Source organism: Babylonia areolata, chromosome 30, assembly GCF_041734735.1.
Source record: "Babylonia areolata isolate BAREFJ2019XMU chromosome 30, ASM4173473v1, whole genome shotgun sequence".
NCBI classification, from domain to species: domain Eukaryota; kingdom Metazoa; phylum Mollusca; class Gastropoda; order Neogastropoda; family Buccinidae; genus Babylonia; species Babylonia areolata.
In genome coordinates this window covers 19,998,066-20,022,428 of record NC_134905.1, presented here as the reverse complement: position 1 = coordinate 20,022,428, position 24,363 = coordinate 19,998,066, and the positions used below count along the sequence as shown (strand labels likewise).

General features: G+C 43.7%; 1 protein-coding gene across 1 annotated transcript in view; it reads left to right on the top strand.

Moving 5' to 3' along the window:
* LOC143275439 (rho guanine nucleotide exchange factor 7-like) overlaps positions 1-24,363 on the top strand; it is a 102,720-nt gene that overhangs the window by 9,210 nt on the left and 69,147 nt on the right. Inside the window, exons 2-6 of the mRNA XM_076579538.1 lie at positions 6,438-6,561; positions 10,403-10,447; positions 19,540-19,610; positions 21,493-21,587; positions 22,485-22,580. Of these exons, the coding sequence (XP_076435653.1) occupies positions 6,438-6,561; positions 10,403-10,447; positions 19,540-19,610; positions 21,493-21,587; positions 22,485-22,580 (431 nt within the window). The remainder of the gene's footprint in view (positions 1-6,437; positions 6,562-10,402; positions 10,448-19,539; positions 19,611-21,492; positions 21,588-22,484; positions 22,581-24,363) is intronic.

Here is a 24,363-nt window from a genome sequence, read left to right as displayed (position 1 = left end):
GCCATGCCGTGTCTTGCCTTGCCTTGCCGTGCCGTGTGCCATGGGATTCGATCCTGTATACTCGCGAAGAGTAGTGACAGAGAAGACTAAGAAGAACCTATATGGTACTCTCTCCCTGTGGTTACTGCCGACGCTGGAACTGCGAAGGACGAACCCGGGTGTGGCTGTGTAATAATGGGGGAATCGAAATAGAGCGGCGTGTAGTGGGAGTAATGCCACCGAAACGGTCGGTGCACATGATGGGGCAGCAAAAAAAAAAAAAAAAAAAAAAAAAACCTTTGGTACTTAGTTTCAGTAGTGCCAGCTCGCCACCTCCAAACCATCACACACACACACACACACACACACACACACACACACACACACACACACACACATCCACCCCCTACTTTCCAACTCCCCCGCCCCCCGACGCCTACCCCCACCCCCCACCCCCTCCAAACACATCTTATCTACTGAGCTGCATGTGTATGTTTACACAGGTCAGTGGTCTTATCATTCTGTGCTGCTGCTGCTGCTGCTGCTGCAGGAAGCGTGAAGTAGTGCTGTGCTCTGATACTATACAGTGTGGTGTGGTGGTTTGTTGGTGGGGTGGGGGGGAGGATGGGGGGGAGGGTGTGTGTGTGTGTTGGGGGAGAAGGTGAGGGTGTTTTTTTTTTTAGGGGGAAGGGGGCGGGGGGGTGGTAATAACCACACAGCTACTTATCTCTTCTCCCTGTCACCCTTGACCTCTTGTAATCTGCTTCCCCCCCCTCCCTCCTTCCTTCCCCCCTCCCTCACTTACCCCCCCTCCAAGCCCTGACCTGACCCTTCTAATCTCTCTTCTCCCAGACATCTATCTCCTCCCACCCCCCCACCCCCCTCACCTGGTTTCCCACCACTACACTTCCTATACAGTTCTATCTCTGTTAGTCAGTCCCCTCCCCTCCACTACACTCCATCCTCTCTCTTTCACACACATGTGAGTGCACACACACACACACACACACACACACACACACACACACACTTGTTTTGGTCATTTGGTATCTGGATTTGTGTTCTCAGTGTGTTCATACTGTGCACACACACATGTATGCGCACACACACACACACACACACACACACACACACACTCATTCTCTTATACCCCCCTTCCCCCCCTCTCCCCTCCCCCCCCCTCCTCCACCACACACCTGTTTGGTTATTTGGTATAGATCTGGATTTGTGTTCTCAGTGCATGTACTCATGTATGCACATGCAGCACATACACCCACCCACACACACCCACACACACTCAGAGAGAGAGAGAGAGATTTTACCTGATGGTCTGAAGACTAAGAGAGGGGAGGGAGCAAAGAAAGGGGGGGGGGGGTGGCGGTGTAGATAGAAAAAGGCAGTGGAAGAGGTGTGGTGGTGATGTGAAGTGTGTGTGTGAAACACTGTAGTACTGATATGAGGAGAAAGAGAGCTCTGTAGGGCCTGGGGTGTGGTATGGGGGTGGGCTTGGGATGTGGAGAGGGGGAGGAGGAGGAGGAGGTTGTTCCTTGACATCCTGAACCCTCTTGATGTTTCTTGGTTACGCCCCCTTCCTACCTGACCCGCTTCCCCTCCGCACATTAAAAAAAAAAAAAAATGAAAGAAAAAAACCAAAAAAAAAACCAAAAAAAACCCCACCTCCACCTTTCCAGCTGACGTTTCTGTCCAAGACAGCTCACAACACAACACAAGCAAGTTGGCAGCAGTGTGGAGGAACAGCAGTGTAATTCTGCTCTCGCGCGCGCGCACACACACACACACACACACACATATACATACACAGCTCACAAGTTGCCCAATGTTCCTCCCGTCAGGTTGAACAAGGAAGCAGTCAGAACTTGAGTGTTTGTAATAAATAGGAACATCCTTGCAAAACATAGGAAGTTTTGATGACAGTTTAAAAAAAAGAAAAGAAAAAAAGAATCAATTCTTGAATGATAAAAAGTCTGCGTGAAGTTGCACCAGGGCAATCTTTAAGTGAAGGAGGACATTTTATGTGTGGTTTTAATTGATCAGAATTTTTTTTTTTTTTAAATTATGGCTGTGGCCAGTGGGAAATGAAGTGACTCTTTCTCTGTGTTTTGCGACAAGGAGAAGAGTTTTGTTGTTTTGTGTGTGTGTGTGAGAGAGGGGGGGAGGGGGGGGGGGGAGAGAGATTTGAGGAGAAAATTTATTCAGTGAAAAGTTTATTCTCTTGGTGTTTTTTGTTGTTGTTTTTTTGTTTGGTTTGTTTTTTTCTGAGTTTGTATGTGGGTTGTTGAACTCTCACATTCGTTTGTTGAGATCTGTGAGTGGGGTTATCCACCTTTATGATGGATTGGTTCGTTCCAGTGACACTGTTTGGCTGCAGTTTTCAGAGGGTGTGAAGAGTTCCAGGGGAAAAAGCACAGTGAAATGAATGTGAAGTGGGTTGACGAAACGGGGCCTGACAAAACAATGCAGATAAGATAATGATAATGGGTTTTTTTTGTGTGTGTGTGTGTGTGTGTGTGTGCTTTGATTGAGAAAACATACGTATCAGCCGGTGGTGTTTCGTTTCTTACTCTTCTTCTTCTTCTTCTTCTGCGTTCGTTGGCTGCAACTCCCACGTTCACTCGTATGTACACGAGTGGGCCTTTACGTGTATGACCGTTTTTACCCCACCATGTAGGCAGCCATACTCCGTTTTCGGGGGTGTGCATGCTGGGTATGTTCTTGTTTCCATAACCCACCGAACGCTGACATGGATTACAGGATCTTTAACGTGCGTATTTGATCTTCTGCTTGCGTATACACACGAAGGGGGTTCAGGCACTAAGCAGGTCTGCACATATGTTGACAGACTAACATTGAAAAGATCAAATCATTAAGGGGGGGGGGGAGGGGGGGGGAAGGAGGAGGAGAGATAGATTGACAGAGATGGGACATGGGGGGTGAATCTGTAGCAAACTTCATTTTCTATATTCATAAAATATCACTGACATTGGAACATAATAAGTAGATTTTAGGATAAGGAGGTGCCCAGTTTGCGAGACTCATTAGGTATATTGGTAAGTTGGATTTGAATTTTTTGAAAATTTGATTCCGTTTTTAAAAGTTTCTGGGATATGATTCCAGAACCACCACCCCTGAATATGCAAGGCTTGATTTACATTAAAAAAAAAAAAGATAGGTAGTAAATGGAAGGTTTATCTTATGTGAGTGTCGATCATTATTAAAACTAAACATATTTGTCAGATGAGTGAGATAGGATGGAGCGTTGTTGCCATGAAGGATTTTGTGCATGAACAGTCCTTTATTGAGGAGAGGGAGGGAGGGAGAAAGAGAGTGATTGAAGATTCACGATGGGTTATTCATGTATAGGCCAAGGTCCCTTATGAAGGGGTATGTGAACATGATAATCATATAAACGTCGCATACAACAATACAAGTAACAGACTGTCAAACAGAAGTGTAGTTAAATTGCTCACAATTTCAGAATCTAGAACAAACAGTTTAAGTGGCTATTTGAGGAAGAGAGTGAGCAAGCAATGTGTTCTGAGTGTGTGGGTGTTTGAATTCCTAATTTAGGAGCGTATATTTTGTTGTTGTTGTTGTTGTTGTTCCGGAATCTTTCTCATTTCTATCGATTTTTTGTTGTTAACATTTCTCTCTTGTTTCTTTGTTTGTTGATTCCTCAGTTTCTTTGCATCCTTCACCCACCCCCACCCCCACCCCCTCACCACAGCCACCCTCTTTCTGTCTGCGTCCTCTCTTTCTTCTTTTCCTGTCCTTGTTTCCTCATCTTTCTTTTCTTTCTTTCTGTCTGTCTGTCTTTCTTTCTGTCTCCTTTGGTTTTTTCCCTTGGAAAGGAAGTTGCAAGTACAGCTGCTCCCTCCTCCTGTTCCCTCCCTCCCACCTCCCACCCCCCACCCCCACCCCCAAAGAAGGATTCAGTACATATATATATGTATGTATGTACACCCTTTAAAGTTGAACTGTGAGGTGTAGTGTACATTCACACCATTATGTCTCCTGTTAGTGTGTGTGTGTGTGTGTGTGTGTGTGTGTGTGGAGGATTAGGAGGAGGAGAGAGAGAAGTGGGGAGAGAGAGAGAGAGAGAGAACATTTCCAGATTGTTTACCTTGGAGTTGGTTTTTATGAGGCAGCTGAGAGGAAGTAACTGACACCAGGGGCAGTTAAATCAGGGAGATGATGGGGACAAGCAGGGGGCACCTTCAGATAGATAGATACCCGCATTAACCCGGCTGATGATAAATAATTTATAGGATAGCTAAAGACTTTACAATTTACCTGAAACCAGTGGGAAAGACGTTACAATTTACCTGAAACCAGTGGGAAAGACGTTACAATTTCCATGAAACCAGTGGGAAAGACGTTACAATTTCCATGAAACCAGTGGGAAAGACGTTACAATTTCCATGAAACCAGTGGGAAAGACGTTACAATTTCCATGAAACCAGTGGGAAAGACATGACATCAGCACAGTGAGAAAGAGTCCAGGACTGTAAATGTTGGGTTTTTTGGGGTGGGGAGGGAAGGGGGGGGTGGCATTGGGTCAGGCAGTTGCTTAAATTGTGGATACCCTTTTGATGGGCGCAATAGTTGAGTGGTTAAAGCGTTGGACTTTCAGTCTGAGGTCCCGGGTTCAAATCACGGTGTCGGCGCCTGACGGGTAAAAGGGTGGAGATTTTTTTCGATCTCCCAGGTCTACATGATAATGTGCAGACCTACTAGTGCCTGAACCCCCATCGTGTGTGTACCGCAAGCAGAAGATCAAATACACACGTTAAAGATCCTGTAATCCATGTCAACGTTCGTTGGGTTATGGAAACAAGAACATACCCAGCATGCACACCCCCGAAAGCAGAGAATGGCTGCCTACATGGCGGGGTAAAAAACGGTCATACGCATTAAAGCTCACTTGTGTACATGTACACGAGTGAACGTGGGAGTTGCAGCCCTTGAACGCAGAAGAAAAACGAAGGAGGAGGATCCCCTTTTGGTAGAGTTGTATGATGATGGTGGTGGTGTTTTCAGGGCACATGGTGTCTAAAACTAAAGATGATCACACGTTCCGCTATTACAGGATTTTTTTTGTTGTATTTTTTGTATTTCTTTTTGTCACAACAGATTTCTCTGTGTGAAATTCGGGCTGCTCTCCCCAGGGAGAGCGCGTCTCTATACTACAGTGCCACCCATTTTTTTGTATTTTTCCTGCGTGCAGTTTTATTTGTTTTTCCTATTGACATGGATTTTTCTAATTTTGCCAGGAACAACCCTTTTGTTGCTGTGGGTTCTTTTACGTGCGCTAAGTGCATGCTGCACACGGGACCTCGGTTTATTGTCTCATCCGAATGACTAGATTGTCTGATGTCTTCCTTTGTATTCCAAACATTGCAGATTATTTATTATTTATAGGGGTATTTTGTCAAGCGATATGTACAGTGCATGCATGTATGTGTGTTGTCTTCAGTTTAACTCACTCAGTACGGCCAGTCCTCTCTTCTCCTCTACACAGACCCCTCGGATGTCCAGTGGGTGTCTGAATGACCCAACCTTTAGCTTCCGTCATCAGAATTGTGGTATTCTTTGTCAACATTCACGTCTTCAGTATAAGAGCCTTCCGCTTGCAATATTTTGATGATGGTAATTGGGGTGAAACACTGTTTAACGTCGTCTCTTTCGCCGTTCGTATGGAAAGAGTTAATGTCTTTCCCCTTGAAGCGTTAAGTGTGTGTGTGTGAGCATGTGTCATTTGTGTGTGTGAGTGAGCAGGTGTGTTTGTGTATGTGTGTGAGCATGTGTCATTTGTGTGTGTGAGTGAGCATTGTGTGTGTGTGTGTGTGTGTGTGCATCTGAGTGAACAAGACCACTATGTGTGTGGTAGGCATACATGTCATATGGCTCTACCTAGGTAGTAGGCAGCCTGTTGTATGAATGACTCCATGTTGGTAAAGTGCTTAGTTAGAGCTTGGTCTCGGACCAAACATAGGTGCTGTGTATAATATATATATATATATGGAGTGGAGGCCTGGAGGTAACCTGTCCACCTAGGAAGCAAGAGAATCTGAGCGCACTGGTTCGAATCCCGGCAGAGTCGCCAATATTTTCTCCCCCTCCACTGGACTTTTGAGTGGTGGTCTGGATGCAAGTCATTCGGACGAGATGATAAACTGAGGTCCCGTGTGCAGCAAGCACCTAGCACACGTAAAAGAACCCATGGCAACAAAAGGGTTATCCCTGGCAAAATTCTAAAAAAATAATAAAAAAAAAGGGGGGTGGAGCCCTCAGTGTAGCGATGCGCTTTCCCTGGGGAGAGCTGCCCGAATTTCACACAGAGAAATTTGTTGTGACTTAAAAGAGCAATACAATACGAGTAATATAATAAGTATGAATAATGATGGTAATGATGTTGGAAACCTTGGTGTGTGTTCCAGCTGTGTTTTTCCAAGGGTGACATCGTGACGGTCACCCAGGTGTTGGACGGAGGATGGTGGGAAGGCACGCTTAACGGCAAGACAGGCTGGTTCCCTAGCAACTACGTCAAAGAGGTCAAGGCTGGTGAGTAGAGGTCACATCAAGTACTTCTGTTGATATTGATTTGAAGGGGAGGGGGGCGTGGGGGGGGGGGGGGGGTGGTTCTGTGTTGTGTAGGCATTTTGCTGATTGTTTTGTTTCTTTTTCTTAGTTGTTTTTTTTTTTTGTTGTTGTTGTTTTTTGTTTTTTAGTTCCCCTTTAGTTTATTTTGCTTTGGTAGTAAGACATGCATTTTGGGTAAGCAGCCCCCTGGACCCAGCCTCAGACATTGAGTGATGAAAATCAGTCTCTTGTGGAGATTATACATATTGTGTGTGTGCGTGTGCGTGTGTGTGTGTATCACTGTGCCTGTTCTTTTTTTTTTTTTTTTTTTTTTTTACTGTGTCACTGTCCAATATTTTTTGTCTGATGTTTTGCCTGCCAGTATTTATGTATTTTTTTATTTTTTCTTTTTCTTTTTTTTTTTTTTTTTGTATGCAGAAGTTTTTTTTTCTGATTTTTTTTTTTTAGTATCCAGTATTTTTGTCTGATTTCTTTTTTTTCCCTTTTTATCCAGTAGTATTGTCAGATTTTTTTTTTTAGTATCAAGTAGTTAAGTCTGATTTTTTTTTAAATGTATCCAGTAGTTTTGTCTGATTTTTTTTTTTTTTAAGTATCCAGTAGTTTTTTTCTATATTTTTTTTTTTTAGTATCCAGTAGTTGGTGGTTTTTTGGGGTTTTTTTTATCTGCCTTCAACAAGTTCTGGTGTCCAGCGTTTTGAAGTCAGAAGTGGTAGAGTTTCACACACACACACAAAAAAAAAAAGTACTTGCATTCCGAAAGTCAGTGTATTCATTCTGAAAGTCTTACATTTTTTTTTTTTAAGTGTTGCCCAGCTGTCTGTGCAAATGCAGTTCTAATTGACTGGAGATAGACAGTAGGGTCTGAAATACTGGTGCTGTTCTTTGTTTGTTTGCTTTGTCTTGGTTTGTTAGTTTGGGTGGGTTTTGTGGGGAGGGTTTTCTTATTCTTTTTTCCTCTTTTTTTTTTTTTTTTTTTTTTCACTGTGTAAAGGGACTTTGAGGTTAGAATATTTGACATTTTTCAGCATTTCGGTTTTGCTGTCTTTTTCTTTCTTTTTTTTCTTTTTTTTTTTTAATGCAGTAATGGCTTCACCTTTAGTTAGGGAGAGGCCTAAGAGTTGGTGTGAATAAGTCTTTGATTAGAACATATGAAATATGAAAATATGTGATACATTGTATTCATCAAACTCAGAATGGTGACAAGCTCAGAGCTGGTTTTTTTTTTTTTTTTTTTTTTTTTTTTAGTGCGCTCAGAACAAAGTCAGACTTAAGTTTTGCTGGTCCTGCTCTGAGTCTTTGAGCCTGGTACCATGCTCAGTAAAACCACAGTCTGTTGTTGTTATTATATTATTATTGTTTCCACTGTATATATAGCTAGGGCAGTGAATAAAAGATTCGAGAGAAGCTTAAGAAACTCCTGAAGAAAACAGTGCCCCCCACATGCCAGAAGAATCATGACACCCCATGTGTGGGTTTGAACACCTAGTCCCATGGAGTGGAGCTTAACCCTTTCGCCGCCAGTCGATTTAGAGTGCAAAATTCCCTTGTGCTATGAACACAGAAAATATGGTGTCTAAGAATAGCTGGGGATTCCCACGGTGATGTGTAGAAAATATGACCTATCCTACCACCGAACATAAAGAGCAGTAGGTTCATGGACAACAGACCCATGATCTGGTCACCCTTCAGTGACATGGGTCCTCTACCTAGCTGCTGCATAAATGCGACTTTGGCAGTGAAAGGGTTCAGAAACTCCTAGTCCCATGGAGTGGAGCTTTAGAAACTCCTGAAGGAAACAGTGCCCCCCACATTCCAGAAGAATCTTGACGCCCCAAGTGTGGGTTTGAACACCTAGTCCCTTGGAGTGGAGCTTAAGAAACTCCTGAAGGAAAACAGTGCCACCCACATTCCAGAAGAACCTTGACACCCTAAGCATGGGTTTGAACACCAAGTACCATGGAGTGGAGCTTAAGAAACTCCTGAAGGAAACAGTGCCCCCCCCCCCCCCCCCCCCCCCCCCACATTCCAGAAGAATCTTGACGCCCCAAGTGTGGGTTTGAACACCTAGTCCCATGGAGTGGAGCTTAAGAAACTCCTGAAGGAAACAGTGCCCCCCCCCCCCCCCCCCCACATTCCAGAAGAATCATATCACCCCAAGTGTGGGTTTGAACACCTAGTCCCATGGAGTGGAGCTTAAGAAACTCCTGAAGGAAACAGTGCCCCCCCCACATTCCAGAAGAATCTTGACGACTTAAGTGTGGGTTTGAACACCTAGTCCCATGGAGTGGAGCTTAAGAAACTCCTGAAGGAAACAGTGTCCCCCACATTCCAGAAGAATCATATCACCCCAAGTGTGGGTTTGAACACCTAGTCCCAGGGAGCTGTCACAGCTTTTCCAGCTTTCCCCCAAACACTGCAGATAATGAAGTGCGTCTCAGGTGAGGGGAGTGGGGTAGGGGGTTGGTGGGGTCTCACTTTGAAGCATCCTGAGCTTGAGATTAATTTTTGTTGCTGTTTGTTTCAAGTTTTGGGAAAAAGTATCAAGATTCTTAGTTCTGTGTGAATGTTGGTGTTAGTGTGAACAGCAGTGCCTGTATTTAAAAAAAACAACAAAATATTTACATATTATATACCTTTGTGTAAACTGAGAGCAATGGGCATGGGCCTGAAGTGTCTTTGTTCATCACAGATATTTAGCTGACAAAACACAGACTACTTTGAACGCCGTTATGAATTTGGAAAGTATATGTATGTAAATATGACATTATCGTAATGATAATTATCTTCATTGCTTTCTTGATTGCTGTTATTTTTGTTGCCATCGCCATCACCATCATTTCGTTGCCATCAACCTCATCATCACCACTGGCATCTTCATTGCCATTTTCATTACCATCATTATCATCACCATCATCTTCATTGCCATTTTCATTACTATCATTATCATCACCATCATCTTCATTGCCATTTTCATTACTATCATTATCATCACCATCATCTTCATTGCCATTTTCATTACCGTCATCATCATCATCACCGTCATCGTCACTGCCATAAACTTCATTGCCATCGTCACCATCATCTTCATTGCCATTTTCATTGCCGTTATCTTCATCACCATTATAGTTATCACCATCATCTTCATTACCATCCTCAATGCCATGATCATTATCACCATCACCATCATCTTTATGCCATAATCATCACCATCATCGTTAACTGCCATCTTCATCGCAATAAACATTATCTCCTTACCATAATCTTTATTGCCATCACCATCATCTTTATTGCCATTATCACCTCACCATTATCTTTATTGCCATCACTATCATCTTTATTGCAATCATCATCATCTTTATTGCCATCACTATCATCTTTATTGCAATCATCATCATCTTTATTGCCATCACTATCATCTTTATTGCCATCACTATCATCTTTATTGCAATCACCATCATCTTTATTGCCATGACCATCATCTTTATTGCCATTATCGCCTCACCATCATCTTAATTGCCATCATCATCACTGTCATCTTTATTGCCATCAACATCCCATCATCTTTATTGCCATCACCATAATTTTTGTCACCGTCATCTTTATTGCCATCATCTTCAGCCTTTCAGTCTCTTTGCCATCGTTGTCATCATTTTCATCACGACCACTGTAATCTTTTTCGCCTCCACCGGTGCTGCCATCATCGTCATCGTTACAGCAGCCATTACTAACATCATCGTATCACCATCCTCACAGTTACCACAGGTGTGGTTGTTATTATTTGTGCTGTTATGTTTTTGGTCAGGGCTGATCCCAGGTATGCTGTTTGGCCAAATCCTACTGACTGATGGTAAACACAACACCGCTTGTCACTCGCTGTGTCACACCCTCTCTTCTTCTTCTCCTGGCTCCCTGTGCCTCTGCTGTACTCTTGGGCATCTTTAGCTTCCCTCTCTTTTCATTGAGGACGGGCAATGTAGTAGTAGGGCTGTGTGTGTGTGTGTGGTTCTTCCTCTACTGAGTCACTCGCTGCCACAGCTGTGTGGTTGTGTCTGTGTTTGTGTCCGTTGCCCATACTGACTTGAGTCCAACAGAGGAGTAGGCTGTGTGTGGGTCTTCCTCTGAGTCACTGCCAAAGCGGTGTGTCTGTGGTTTTGTCTGTGTTTGTGTCCCTTGTTCACACACTGACTGAGGACAACGGAAGAGTAGGGTGTGTAGGATAAAGTTAAGACTGGAGAGACACACTGACTGAGGACAATGGAGGAGAAGGCTGTGTGTGGTTCTTCCTCTACTGAGTCACTTCCAAAGCTGTGTGGCTGTGGTTGTGTCTGTGTTTGTGTCTGTTGCCCACACTGACTTGAGTCCAACAGAGGAGTAGGCTGTGTGTGGCTCTTGCTCTGAGTCACTGCCAAAGCTGTGTGTCTGTGGTTGTGTCTGTTGTGTTTGTGTCCCTTGCCCACACTGACTGAGGACAACGGAAGAGTAGGGTGTGTAGGATAAAGTTCAGACTGGAGAGACACACTGACTGAGGACAATGGAGGACAGGCTGTGTGTGGCTCTTCCTCTACTGAGTCACTTCCACAGCTGTGTGGTTGTGTCTGTGTTGGTGTCCTTTGCCCCACACTGACTGAGGACAATGGAGGGGTAGGCTGTGTGTGGCTCTTTGACTTTTTGAGTCACTGCCACAGCTTTGTGGCTGTGGTTGTGGTTGTGTATGTGTCCCTGTCTGCTTGCTCACACTGACTGAGGACAACGGAAGAGTAGGGTGTGTAGGATAAAGTTCAGACTGGAGAGACACACTGACTGAGGACAATGGAGGACAGGCTGTGTGTGGCTCTTCCTCTACTGAGTCACTTCCACAGCTGTGTGGTTGTGTCTGTGTTGGTGTCCCTTGCCCACACTGACTGAGGACAATGGAGGAGAAGGCTGTGTGTGGTTCTTCCTCTGAGTCACTTCTACAGTTGTGTGTCTGTGGTTGTGTATGTGTCCTTGTCTGCTTGCCCACACTGACTTGAGTCCAACAGAGGAGTAGGCTGTGTGTGGCTCTTCCTCTGAGTCACTTCCACAGCTGTGTGTCTGTGGTTGTGTCTGTGTTTGTGTCCCTTGTTCACACTGAGTGAGGACAATGGAGGGGTAGGCTGTGTGTGTCTCTTTGACTTTTTGAGTCACTGCCACAGCTCTGTGGCTGTGGTTGTGCCTGTGTGTGTGTGTGTCCCTGTCTGCTTGCCCACACTGACTGAGGACAATGACGGAAACTCCAAGGAGTGGGAGGGAGGGAGGTAGGAAGGAAGGGAGGGAGGGAGGGAATGAAGAAGGGAAAGAGAGGAATGAAGGAGGGAAGAAAGAAAGGCAGGAAAGGAAGGAAGCGATAGGGGGAAGGAAGGAAGGAAGGGACGGAGGAAGGAGACAAAACAAGCTGACGGGACAGACAGACAGATGGATGGAGGGAGGGAGGGAAAGAAGAAAGAGAAAGGACTGACTGGAGGAGGAAGGTGAAGAATTAAGTGAAGGGAGAAAGTAAACGTGTTCTTGTTGTGATGCCACTGACTGCCTCTTTCAACCCCCCACCCCCCTCTCCTCCCCTCCTCCCCACACACCCCTCCCCATCCCCAGCCTTCCAGTCTGTCTGTACCTCCACCAGATTAACTTTGTTGTTGTTGTTGTTTTGTTGTTTTTTTAATAACTAATCCCATCAACCACCCCCTTGAGACTTCCACCTCATCATTACCTTGAAATGCATGTGTGTTAGAGTGTGTGTGTGTGTCTATGTTTGTGTGTGTGTGTGTGTGTGTGAATCTTACCTTGTAGTGAATAGGTGATACATTGATGAGGAGTAGGACAGAAACTAGTTGGCGGGGGGGGGGGGGGGCTTGGGGGGGGGGGGGGGTTATCAGTCAACCTGACGTTCTTACAGAAAAGGTGCAGCATTGTATGTTTTGTCTTTATATGTTTGACGAACGGTCAGCATTTTGTCTTCTGTCTTTCTGATTGTTTGAGTGTGTCTGACTAAAGTGAACAGAGCCTCTTTTGAGATTTGCTGTTCAGATTATGTTTTAAAAAAGAAAATAAAGAAAAAAGAAAACTAAAAGCAACTTGTCCACCCCCCCAAAAAAACAAAAACAACAAATGAACCCCCCCCCCCCCCCCCCCCCCCCCCGCCCCCAACCCCCCCCCCCCTCCCACACACACACATACACACACACACACACGTCCCATGCCTTTTTTTTTTTCTTCTTTTTCCTTTTTTTTTTTTTTTTTTTCAGACAAAAACTCTTGTCATGTGTGTGCATATGTGTGTTTTGTGGGGTGGGGTTGGGTTGGGTGGGGTGTAACTGTGTTATTACTGTAGTGTGAAATTCTTGCACAAGTCCTGTCATCCATGGAGATTTTCCCTCTTTTTGTTATTTTATTATTTTCTATTTCTTGTTATGTAATGAGTACAGGGGGGGTGCATTGCTGGGGCTAAAAGCTTGCAGTTAACAACATGACGCACCTTAACCTTGGAACAAGTACGATCTGTGTATCTCCTCCTCTTCCCCCCACGTCCCCCCCCCCTCCCCCTTTACATATTTCACACCTCAACACTTATCCTCCACATCTGTCATTTATAACAGCATCAGCTCATTTGGAAAGCCAGACATTTCACATTTAAACGATGTATTGATGACACTGATGAAATGATGTACTGATGAATTTAACTCGTTTTCTTGTATCAGCTTCTGTAAAAAAAATAAATAAATAAATAAAATAAAATAAAAACCATGGAATAGATCATATCCAATAGGAGTGGAAGATTTTTTTAAACATTTTTTTTTCTTTCTGTCAAGATATTGAGATGGCTGAAGTGATGGATTACTTCAAAATGATGATAACAATTGTGAAGTAACCCTTGTGTCCACTTAGTTTAAAAAAAAAAAAAAAAAAGGTGTCATATCCTGTTCCATGTCAAAACTGATGCAAACTCGGCCTGTCGGTTTGCTCTGCTTGGCCAAATTTTGCGCGGCTTACAGTGAAAAGGCGTCCAGTCTTGCCGAAAAGGTTAAAGGTCCCATAATAGCCTTTTATGGCCATCGCGGCAGTGAATTCCTATCCAGGGCTTATGGTGTAGGAAGGTGGGGCCTGGTCCTCTCGTTCTGTCTTCTGATGTTTGATCATTGATTGATTAATTGATATGGATACTTATATAGCGCCTGTCCTCGGTCGGAGACCAGGCTCTTAAGCGCTTTACAAATACTGGGTCATTTGCATGACAGGCTGCCTGCCTACCTGGATAGAGCTGACTGACGGGGGCTGCCACTGGGCGCTCGTCATTCGTTTCCTGTGTCATTCAATCAGATTTCAGGCAACGCACAGATACACACTCAAGACAGACATGTACCGTTTTACGTGAATGACCGTTTTGCTTATTTACCCCGCCATGTAGGCAGCCATACTCCGTTTTCGGGGGTGTGCATGCTGGGTATGTTGTTGTTTCCATAACCCACCAAACACTGCCGTGGGTTACAGGATCTTTAACGTAAACACCCTTTACCCACCAGGTGCCATCACCGAGATGCGAACCCGGGACCCTCAGATTGAAAGTCCAACGCTTTAACCACTCGGTTGTTGCGCCCGTCCATAACGACTGTAAAGATGATAAACGGATGTTTGATAATGATTGTAAAAACACCGTGCTCAAATTCACCAGTTGGAAACGACCAACAATAACATAAGACTGTCCTGAAAGTGAAAATGCTGTTTTATTCTGTAACCAGAAGCCCAGTCTGTGTGAGATACTGCAGAGGTAAAAAATGTTAGATTTCGACTTGATGATTGATTAAGGTCTTCTTAAAAGTTTGTTTTTGTTTTTTGTTTTTTTCTAAAAGTTTGGTCTGTTTTGTCTTTGGTGTGTTGTGTTTTTTTGTTTGTTGTTTTTTGTTGTTGTTTTTTTAATTCTGTGTTACTTTTTGGAAGAGTCCTGTTTCTGTGAAAAGTTTGTGAACAGTTTTATTTTTCCTGGTGTTGTTTTCATCAAATCATTATTAATAAGAATGGTAAAGCTTAGCTATTTTTTCTTACTTTGTTGGCTGTTTTATTTTGAATTCCTTGAATGCGCATGTGCCATTAATAACAACAGTGACAGTAATTTATGTAAAATTATGCAGCATTGCGTGGAATCTAAGAGAGAGAGAGAGACTACAATTTATTCCATTGTCTGAAGTCGTGTTCTCTGTTCAACTGACATGGTTTTTTCTTTCCTGAGTACAAAGTGCGTGGATTTGGGTTGAGAGCTTGAATGAATCTGGGGGTATGTATTAAATGAAGTTTGGAGTATTTGTTGACAGTCTATGAAAAATCATTTCTTTTAGCTCAGTATTAAAGTGTATTGTGCGTGTGCATGTGTAATTTTAAACTGGTTTTTCAGTGCCCGTTTAGCGAAATATGTTCAGATGGAAAGAAAGATTTGAGAATTTCAGCTGACATTGTTCAGTTTTGTTTTTGTTTTTTATTCTCATGGCAGTGGGGGTTTCTTTATGTTACAACCACTGTCCTCTGCAGGTTTTACTGTGCAAGGAAACTGGCACATGAAAGTGTTTGTTCTTATTGTGTGTGTGCGTGTGGACTTGTGCGTGCCTGCTAGCGCGCGCACAAGCATGTGTGAGAACGCGTGTGCGTGGAATCTTTGTGTGTGCGCTTGCAGGCGCGCGCGTGTGTGTGTGTGTGTTTGTGTGTGTGTGAGGAGAGAGAGAGAGAGTTGGTGTGTATGAATATGTGAAGATTTTTGCATATAATTGAATAGATTCTGATCGTGTACCGCATGTCACTGTCACTGCTTTTACAATGGAAGCATGTTTTAACAACTGGTTTTTTAACTGAATTAGTGCGTGGTTCTTCAGTTTGATTGACTTAAACCCGCAGAGTCATGCAGATGTTGTGTGTGCGTGTGTGTGTGTGTGTTAGGGATGCAATTGTGTGTATGTGTGTGTGTGTGTGTGTGTGTGTGTATGTAAACTTGGATGCATGTGTGTGTTTGTGTGGATGCATGTGTGTGGGGGTGACGGGGGGAGGGGAGTGAGGGTGTGCCCCTCCCATGTGCTAAATTCTAACATTAACATTTCTCAGCACCAGTAAGTATTAGTGACATGGATTCTAACTTAACTTGCCTTGAAACGACAATTATTAATATTAAAAATGGCATCTTTGAAATAGCCTTCACTGCCATCCCCTACCGTCAGCATTGCACGCACACACACTAAGGATGAATGTTGATTAACATGATTTCAACAATAACTGAGGATTATTAATATTTTCTTCCAGGGAGTCCACAGTTTTCACACATTTTGCATGTACTGTACTATGTCACATGAACTGCTGTTGTTTGACGCTGTGGGGGATCCCATGGAACTCGGGAGACAGACGTGGTGTGAAAGAAATTGGAGTAGACGTATATATATATATATATACATACGGTGTTTAAGCCCAGACTACTGTTTGTTGATGTAGATGAATGGTATTGAAGCCCAGACTACTGTTTGTTGTTGATGTTGATGAACGGTGTTGAAGCCCAGACTACTGTTTGTTGTTGATGTTGATGAACGGTGTTGAAGCCCAGACTACTGTTTGTTGTTGATGTTGATGAACGGTGTTGAAGCCCAGACTACTGTTGTTGTTGATGTTGATGAACGGTGTTGAAGCCCAGACTGCTGTTTGTTGTTGATGTTGATGAACAGTGTTGAAGCCCAGGCTACTGTTTGTTGTTGATGTTGATGAACAGTGTTGAAGCCCAGACTACTGTTTGTTGTTGATGTTGATGAACGGTGTTGAAGCCCAGACTACTGTTTGTTGTTGATGTTGATGAACGGTGTTGAAGCCCAGACTGCTGTTTGTTGTTGATGTTGATGAACGGTGTTGAAGCCCAGACTACTGTTTGTTGTTGATGTTGATGAACAGTGTTGAAGCCCAGACTACTGTTTGTTGTTGATGTTGATGAACGGTGTTGAAGCCCAGACTACTGTTTGTTGTTGATGTTGATGAACGGTGTTGAAGCCCAGACTACTGTTTGTTGTTGATGTTGATGAACGGTGTTGAAGCCCAGACTACTGTTTGTTGTTGATGTAGATGAATGGTGTTGAAGCCCAGGCTGCTGTTTGTTGTTGATGTTGATGAACGGTGTTGAAGCCCAGACTACTGTTTGTTGTTGATGTTGATGAATGGTGTTGAAGCCCAGACTGCTGTTTGTTGTTGATGTTGATGAACGGTGTTGAAGCCCAGACTGCTGTTTGTTGTTGATGTTGATGAACGGCGTTGAAGCCCAGACTGCTGTTTGTTGTTGATGTTGATGAACGGCGTTGAAGCCCAGGCTGCTGTTTGTTGTTGATGTTGATGAACGGTGTTGAAGCCCAGACTACTGTTTGTCGTTGATGTTGATGAATGGTGTTGAAGCCCAGGCTGCTGTTTGTTGTTGATGTTGATGAATGGTGTTGAAGCCCAGGCTGCTGTTTGTCGTTGATGTTGATGAATGGTGTTGAAGCCCAGACTACTGTTTGTCGTTGATGTTGATGAATGGTGTTGAAGCCCAGACTACTGTTTGTTGTTGATGTTGATGAACGGTGTTGAAGCCCAGACTACTGTTTGTTGTTGATGTTGATGAACAGTGTTGAAGCCCAGACTACTGTTTGTTGTTGATGTTGATGAACGGTTTTGAAGCCCAGACTACTGTTTGTTGTTGATGTTGATGAACAGTGTTGAAGCCCAGACTACTGTTTGTTGTTGATGTTGATGAACGGTGTTGAAGCCCAGACTGCTGTTTGTTGTTGATGTTGATGAACGGTGTTGAAGCCCAGACTACTGTTTGTTGTTGATGTTGATGAACGGTGTTGAAGCACAGACTACTGTTTGTTGTTGATGTTGATGAACGGTGTTGAAGCCCAGGCTGCTGTTTGTTGTTGATGTTGATGAACGGTGTTGAAGCCCAGACTACTGTTTGTTGTTGATGTAGATGAACGGTGTTGAAGCCCAGACTGCTGTTTGTTGTTGATGTTGATGAATGGTGTTGAAGCCCAGACTACTGTTTGTTGTTGATGTTGATGAACAGTGTTGAAGCCCAGGCTGCTGTTTGTTGTTGATGTTGATGAATGGTGTTGAAGCCCAGACTACTGTTTGTTGTTGATGTTGATGAATGGTGTTGAAGCCCAGACTGCTGTTTGTCGTTGATGTTGATGAATGGTGTTGAAGCCCAGACTGCTGTTTGTTGTTGATGTTGATGAATGGTGTTGAAGCCCAGACTACTGTTTGTTGTTGATGTTGATGAACGGTGTTGAAGCCCAGGCTGCTGTTTGTTGTTGATGTTGATGAACGGTGTTGAAGCCCAGACTACTGTTTGTTGTTGATGTAGATGAACGGTGTTGAAGCCCAGACTGCTGTTTGTTGTTGATGTTGATGAATGGTGTTGAAGCCCAGACTACTGTTTGTTGTTGATGTTGATGAACAGTGTTGAAGCCCAGGCTGCTGTTTGTTGTTGATGTTGATGAATGGTGTTGAAGCCCAGACTACTGTTTGTTGTTGATGTTGATGAATGGTGTTGAAGCCCAGACTGCTGTTTGTCGTTGATGTTGATGAATGGTGTTGAAGCCCAGACTGCTGTTTGTTGTTGATGTTGATGAACGGTGTTGAAGCCCAGACTACTGTTTGTTGTTGATGTTGATGAATGGTGTTGAAGCCCAGGCTGCTGTTTGTTGTTGATGTTGATGAACGGTGTTGAAGCCCAGACTACTGTTTGTCGTTGATGTTGATGAATGGCGTTGAAGCCCAGGCTGCTGTTTGTCGTTGATGTTGATGAACGGTGTTGAAGCACAGACTACTGTTTGTTGTTGATGTTGATGAATGGCGTTGAAGCCCAGGCTGCTGTTTGTTGTTGATGTTGATGAATGGTGTTGAAGCACAGACTACTGTTTGTTGTTGATGTTGATGAATGGCGTTGAAGCCCAGGCTGCTGTTTGTTGTTGATGTTGATGAATGGTGTTGAAGCCCAGACTACTGTTTGTTGTTGATGTTGATGAATGGCGTTGAAGCCCAGGCTGCTGTTTGTTGTTGATGTTGATGAATGGTGTTGAAGCCCAGACTACTGTTTGTTGTTGATGTTGATGAATGGTGTTGAAGCCCAGACTACTGTTTGTTGTTGATGTTGATGAACGGTGTTGAAGCCCAGACTACTGTTTGTCGTTGATGTTGATGAACGGTGTTGAAGCACAGACTACTGTTTGTTGTTGATGTTGATGAATGGTGTTGAAGCCCAGACTACTGTTTGTTGTTGATGTTGATGAACGGTGTTGAAGCCCAGACTACTGTTTGTCGTTGATGTTGATGAACGGTGTTGAAGCCCAGACTACTGTTTGTTGTTGATGTTGATGAATGGCGTTGAAGCCCAGACTACTGTTTGTTGTTGATGTTGATGAACGGTGTTGAAGCACAGACTACTGTTTGTCGTTGATGTTGATGAATGGCGTTGAAGCCCAGACTACTGTTTGTCGTTGATGTTGATGAATGGTGTTGAAGCCCAGGCTGCTGTTTGTCGTTGATGTTGATGAACGGTGTTGAAGCACAGACTACTCTGTTGATATTGATGAGTGGCGTTGAAGCGTTTTGTTCAACGAAGCCTTTTGGAGGGGGGGTAATATTAACCCCTTCCCTGCTGAGCCTTGGTGAAAGCAGATCAGTGTGTCGAGAATACCCCCCCCCTCCCCCCCCATTGTGTGTGGTAGTTTTTTTGTTTCTTTTTTTTGTTTGTTTTTTTGTTTTGTTTTTTTGTTTGTTGTCTGGGGGAGGGGGGGAGGTTTGTTGTTTTTTGTTGTTGTTGTTGTTTTGCTTATTGCCATGGATGAGTGATGTTTGTTTCTTGTTGTTGTTGATGATGGTGATGATGATGGTGATGATGATGGTGATGATGATTTGTGCCTGTTTCAGACATCATCCCAAAGAACACCAAAGATATGCCAGTCTACAAAAGGGAGAGCATGCAGCTCTATCACAATGTGGTAAGAGTTCTTCCCCTTCCCACCTGTCTAGTTTCCTGAGAGAGAGAGAGAGAAAGCAGAAAGAGGGAGAGTTGGAAAGTGGCTTGGGGAGGGGCTGGGGGCGGAGTGGGGGGGACGAGGGGGGGGAGTGAGGGGGGGGGGGGGCTCAGTGGGATGTCACACCCCCTTCACTAGACCTGGATTGGTGGTCAGGGAACCAGTCTTTTGGATAAGATGATGATAAAAGGACGTCCAGAATAAGTCTGGTGCATTCCCAAGGACCCACGGCAACCAGAGAGTTGGCAGAATTCTACAGGAAAAATTCCATTTTGATAGTGAAAACACTTTCTCTTGCTGGAAAATACTGGATAGCGCCTGGATTATACTATTGAAAGTGACATGCAGTCTCAAGGGGAGAGCATTCCTGATTCCACACAAAGGAATCTTCTGTGACTTGAGTTTCTTCTTCTTCTTCTTCTTCTTCTTCTTCTTCATTCGTGGACTGCAACTCCCATGCTCGCTCATAAGTACATGATTGGGCTTTTATATGTGTGACCGTTTTTACCCTGCCATGTAAGCAGCCATACTCCATTTTCGGGGGGTTGACTTGAGTTCAATGCAAATGCAGTACAATGCAACACAGTATAATACAGTACGTTTCTTTTGTAGTCTTGTTTGTCTACAGGATATATTATATAGAGAGGGACGAAGCAACAGAAAAGAGAGAGAGAGAAAGGGGGAAAAAAAAGAGAGAGAAGCGTAGTTATGAAATAAGATATTTTCTAAGCATAGTTTTTATGTATACTTCATTGTCATGCTGTGTGTGTGGTCGTCGTCGTCATCTTTTTCCTGGACTCTGTGAACAGTAGTCATTGAGGGCACCACACAGAACTCCAGGTCTGTTGGTTGCAAATTATTATTGGTATTGGTATTATTATTATTATTATTGATGGAGTCTCCCATCGGACCGACAGATGAGTAGGCAGGCAGGCAGGCTTATCTGTCGGTGTGTGTCCTCATATGGGAGAAGAGGCCGATTCTGGATGCGCAGCACTCCCCACAGGTGTTGCAAGGGAAAACGTCTCCAGGAGTTGAGCCTTGCTTCCTTCACTCACGCTTCTCCTTAACAGCCAGCGTTCTCTTGTTTTCAAACATCTTTATGCCACTAGAGCACAGCATCCTCCAGTGAGAGCAGTCAAGGACATCAGTTTCCCAGGAAGCGATGTCTGTGTCACAGGCTTTGAGGTTTGTCTTCTTCAAGATGTCTTTGAAGCGCTTGCAGGGTCTTCGAAGTTCTCAGTGGCCTTCCTTCAGCTGGCCATACAAAAGCATCTTCGGGATCCTGCTGTCTGTCATGCGGACGGCGTGTCCTGTCCAGCGTAGCTGGCACTGGATCAGCAGGCTTTCAATGCTGGGCAGGCCGCTCCTCACTTGAAAATAAGCCCTTGGTGTTTACAGATGGAACACATACATAAATATCGAAAAGGAAAAATTGAACTCAAGATAGCAAACATTATTAAAAGTTATTCATTCTGCCCCGCCCCACTCCCCCCCCACCCCACACACACACCCCTTCCCACCCTCCCTCCCGGTTTTCCTGTCCAAACTGCAGTGTTGTCAGTCCATCATTTTTTTCCTTGTCTTCCCCACTGTCTTCCTCCCTGAATAGTTCCGTGGAGGATTGTGTTTGCACAGCCATTTATGTGGTCACACCAATGTAGTTTTATCTCCAGCAGATCTATATATGAAGTTATGTGTGCATATGTGTGTGTGTGTGTTCATGCATGTGCGTTGTGCATATGTATGTGCGTGCATGTGCGTATGTCTGAGTGTATGCATGGGTGTTCATGCATGTGTGTGTGCGTGTGTGTGTGTGTGTGTGTGCATGGGTTTGTTTGTGCAGGTGCTGAAAAACGTGATAGAGACGGAGCGCATGCATGTGTCAGAGATGACGGAAGTGTTACAGAACTACTTCAGACCTATTCAGGGCAAGGCCATGTGAGTAGCTTCTGTGTGTGTGTGTGTGTGTGTGATTGAGAGAGTTAAAGAGCATCACACTTTGACATTTAGACATTTTATTGACGTTATTATTTTTGTCAATAGAATGTCAAAGAGAGAGTGTGTGTGTGTGCATGTGCATATATCTGTGCATATGTGTGTGTGTGTCAGAGAAAGAGAAAGAGTGAGTGTCAGTGAGTCTGTATGTATGGTTGTTCATTGATTTAACATCTATTCACTAAAGAGATTTTAGACAGAAAAAGAAGTGCAGCTTCTGTATTTATGTGTAAGTTTGTATAGATGTCTGTGGTCTGCGCCCATGTGAGGGCATGTGGAGATTAGATAGGGTTCTTCAGCATGGTGTGTTGTTTATGTGTATGAATGTGCCGTGAATGCATGAGCGTGTTTCTGTGTTTGTGTGTGTGTGTGTGTGTATGTGTGGACAGGGGCATGCATGGATGTGTGTGTATGTGGTGTGTTGAGTGCATGCATGTGTTTTTGTGTGCTTGCATTTATGTCTAATGTATCAGAGCACAATTTCTTGTGTGTGTTCAAATGACTTAATCAATGAGAATCATGTTCAAGCATTTTATAACCATAAGAGAATCTGAGAATCACTAGGGATTCAGATATTTCAATCGATCTTTTAGCTTAGATGGAAAAGAGTTGACATGCTGTGTGTGTGTATGTATGCGTGTGTGTGTGTGTGTGTGCATGTTCATTCATGCATGCTTGCGTGTACATGTGTGTGTGTGTGTGTGTGCATGCTTGTGTGTGCTTCTGTGTGTGTGTGTGTGTGCGTGCATGACTGTATGCGCGTTCATGCTTATCCATATGTGTGTGTGTGTGTGTGTGTGTGTGTGTACACGTGTGTATTTCATGCCTTTGCTGTTGCAGCCTGTCTCCGGCAGAGTTCACTCTGCTGATAGGAAACCTGGAGGAGATTATCAGCTTTCAGCAGACCTTCCTGGCAGCATTGGAAGACTGTGAAAAGTGAGTGTGCTGTGTTCTGTGTGTGTGTGTGTGTGTGTGTGGTGTATGTGAATGTGTAGTATTTTGCATGCATGTATATATATATATATATATATATATATGTGTGTGTGTGTGTGTGTGTGTGTTGTTCTCTTTCTTTCTCTGTGTGTCTGTATGGTGCTGTGTGTGGGTTTTTTGTGCATGTGTGTGTGTGTGTGTGGTGCTGTGTGTGATATGTGTGTGTATGTCTGTGTTTGTGGTACCGTGTGTGTGTGTGAGTGATTCTGTGGGTCGTGTGGGAAATGTCCACCTTATTCCTTCCTGTACACATTCACATGCTGTGACACTCACACATGCACACACACGCACGCATGCACGCATGCCTCATGTTTTACAGTTTAACATGATCTGAAAACATACTCATGTACTCTTAATCTTATAAAGTGGTCTTCAACTCTTTTTTTTTTTATGAAGTCGTAAGATGGGGAAATTCCGTCCATTTTAGGGTGGTTGGTTTTTTTTTTGGTTTTTTTTTTATTTGTATATGAGGTAAATGAAAGGTACATATGAACAAACCAGGCAGCAAAAGCAGCATTGACCTGTAGTTAGTTGTGTTCCATGTACATGGCGAGAGAGTTACCACTCTTTGTTGTTTGTTAACTCACTCAGTACGGCCAGTCCTCTCTTCTCCTCTACACAGACCCCTCGGATGTCCAGTGGGTGTCTGAATGACCCAACCTTTAGCTTCCGTCGTCAGAATTGTGGTATTCTTTGTCAACATTCACCTCTTCAGTATAAGAGCCTTCCGCTTGCAATATTTTGATGATGGTAATTGGGGTGAAACGCTGTTAACGTCGTCTCTTTCACCGTTCGTATGGAGAGAGTTAATCCTCCGGTTTAAACATTTTGATCTGGAGAAACAAAGACAAAATACAGCATTCGGTAAAGAAAAAGGAAATCTTGGGCAACAACAAGCTTGAGCTTACATCATGCTCGTTCATCCTCTACGCGGAAGATCAAACACGTACGTTAAAGATCCTGTAATCCATGTCAGTGTTCGGTGGGTTATGGAAACAAGAACATAAGATAAGATAAGAATAACTTTATTATCTCCAACTGGAGAAATTTGGTCAGGTGCATTATCACAACATAGACAAGTAAGCAACATGGGGACCATAACTGTAAAAGTCAACAACAGCTTTTACGAATATTACGAAGATACAAATGTAAAAAAATATCACATACACCGTTTCATACATACATCCAGACACTGCAGGTAATAACTAGAATTCTTAATGTAAAAACAGAAAGAATTAAGAAACATTATTTGAATATAATTATAAACATAGCCTACTATACTGCACATTGATTATAATAGATAAGATAAGAATAAAGATAAATTTTGGAAAACCGCAATTACCCAGCATGCACAGCCCCGAAAGCGGAGTATGGCTGCCTACATGGCTGGGTGTGTGTGCATGCCTGAAACCTGATTGAATGACACAGGAAACGATAAATTAGCGCCCAGTGGCAGCCGTCAGTCGGCTCTACCTAGGTAGGCAGCCTGTTGTGCAAATGACCCCGTGTTTGTGAAGCGCTTAGAGCTTGGTCCCAACTGAGGAGAGGCAGCTATATAAGTATGATATCAATCGATATCAACCCTTGTCCTTGACAACACACTGTCCATGTAAAAATTGATCAGTCAGACATGTCAATCCTGCTACTGTCAGTTGTGGCGCATCAGTTCTGTCCAGAAATATCTGTCCACTGACGCAACAGCTAGACTTGTCGTTTCTCTCATTCT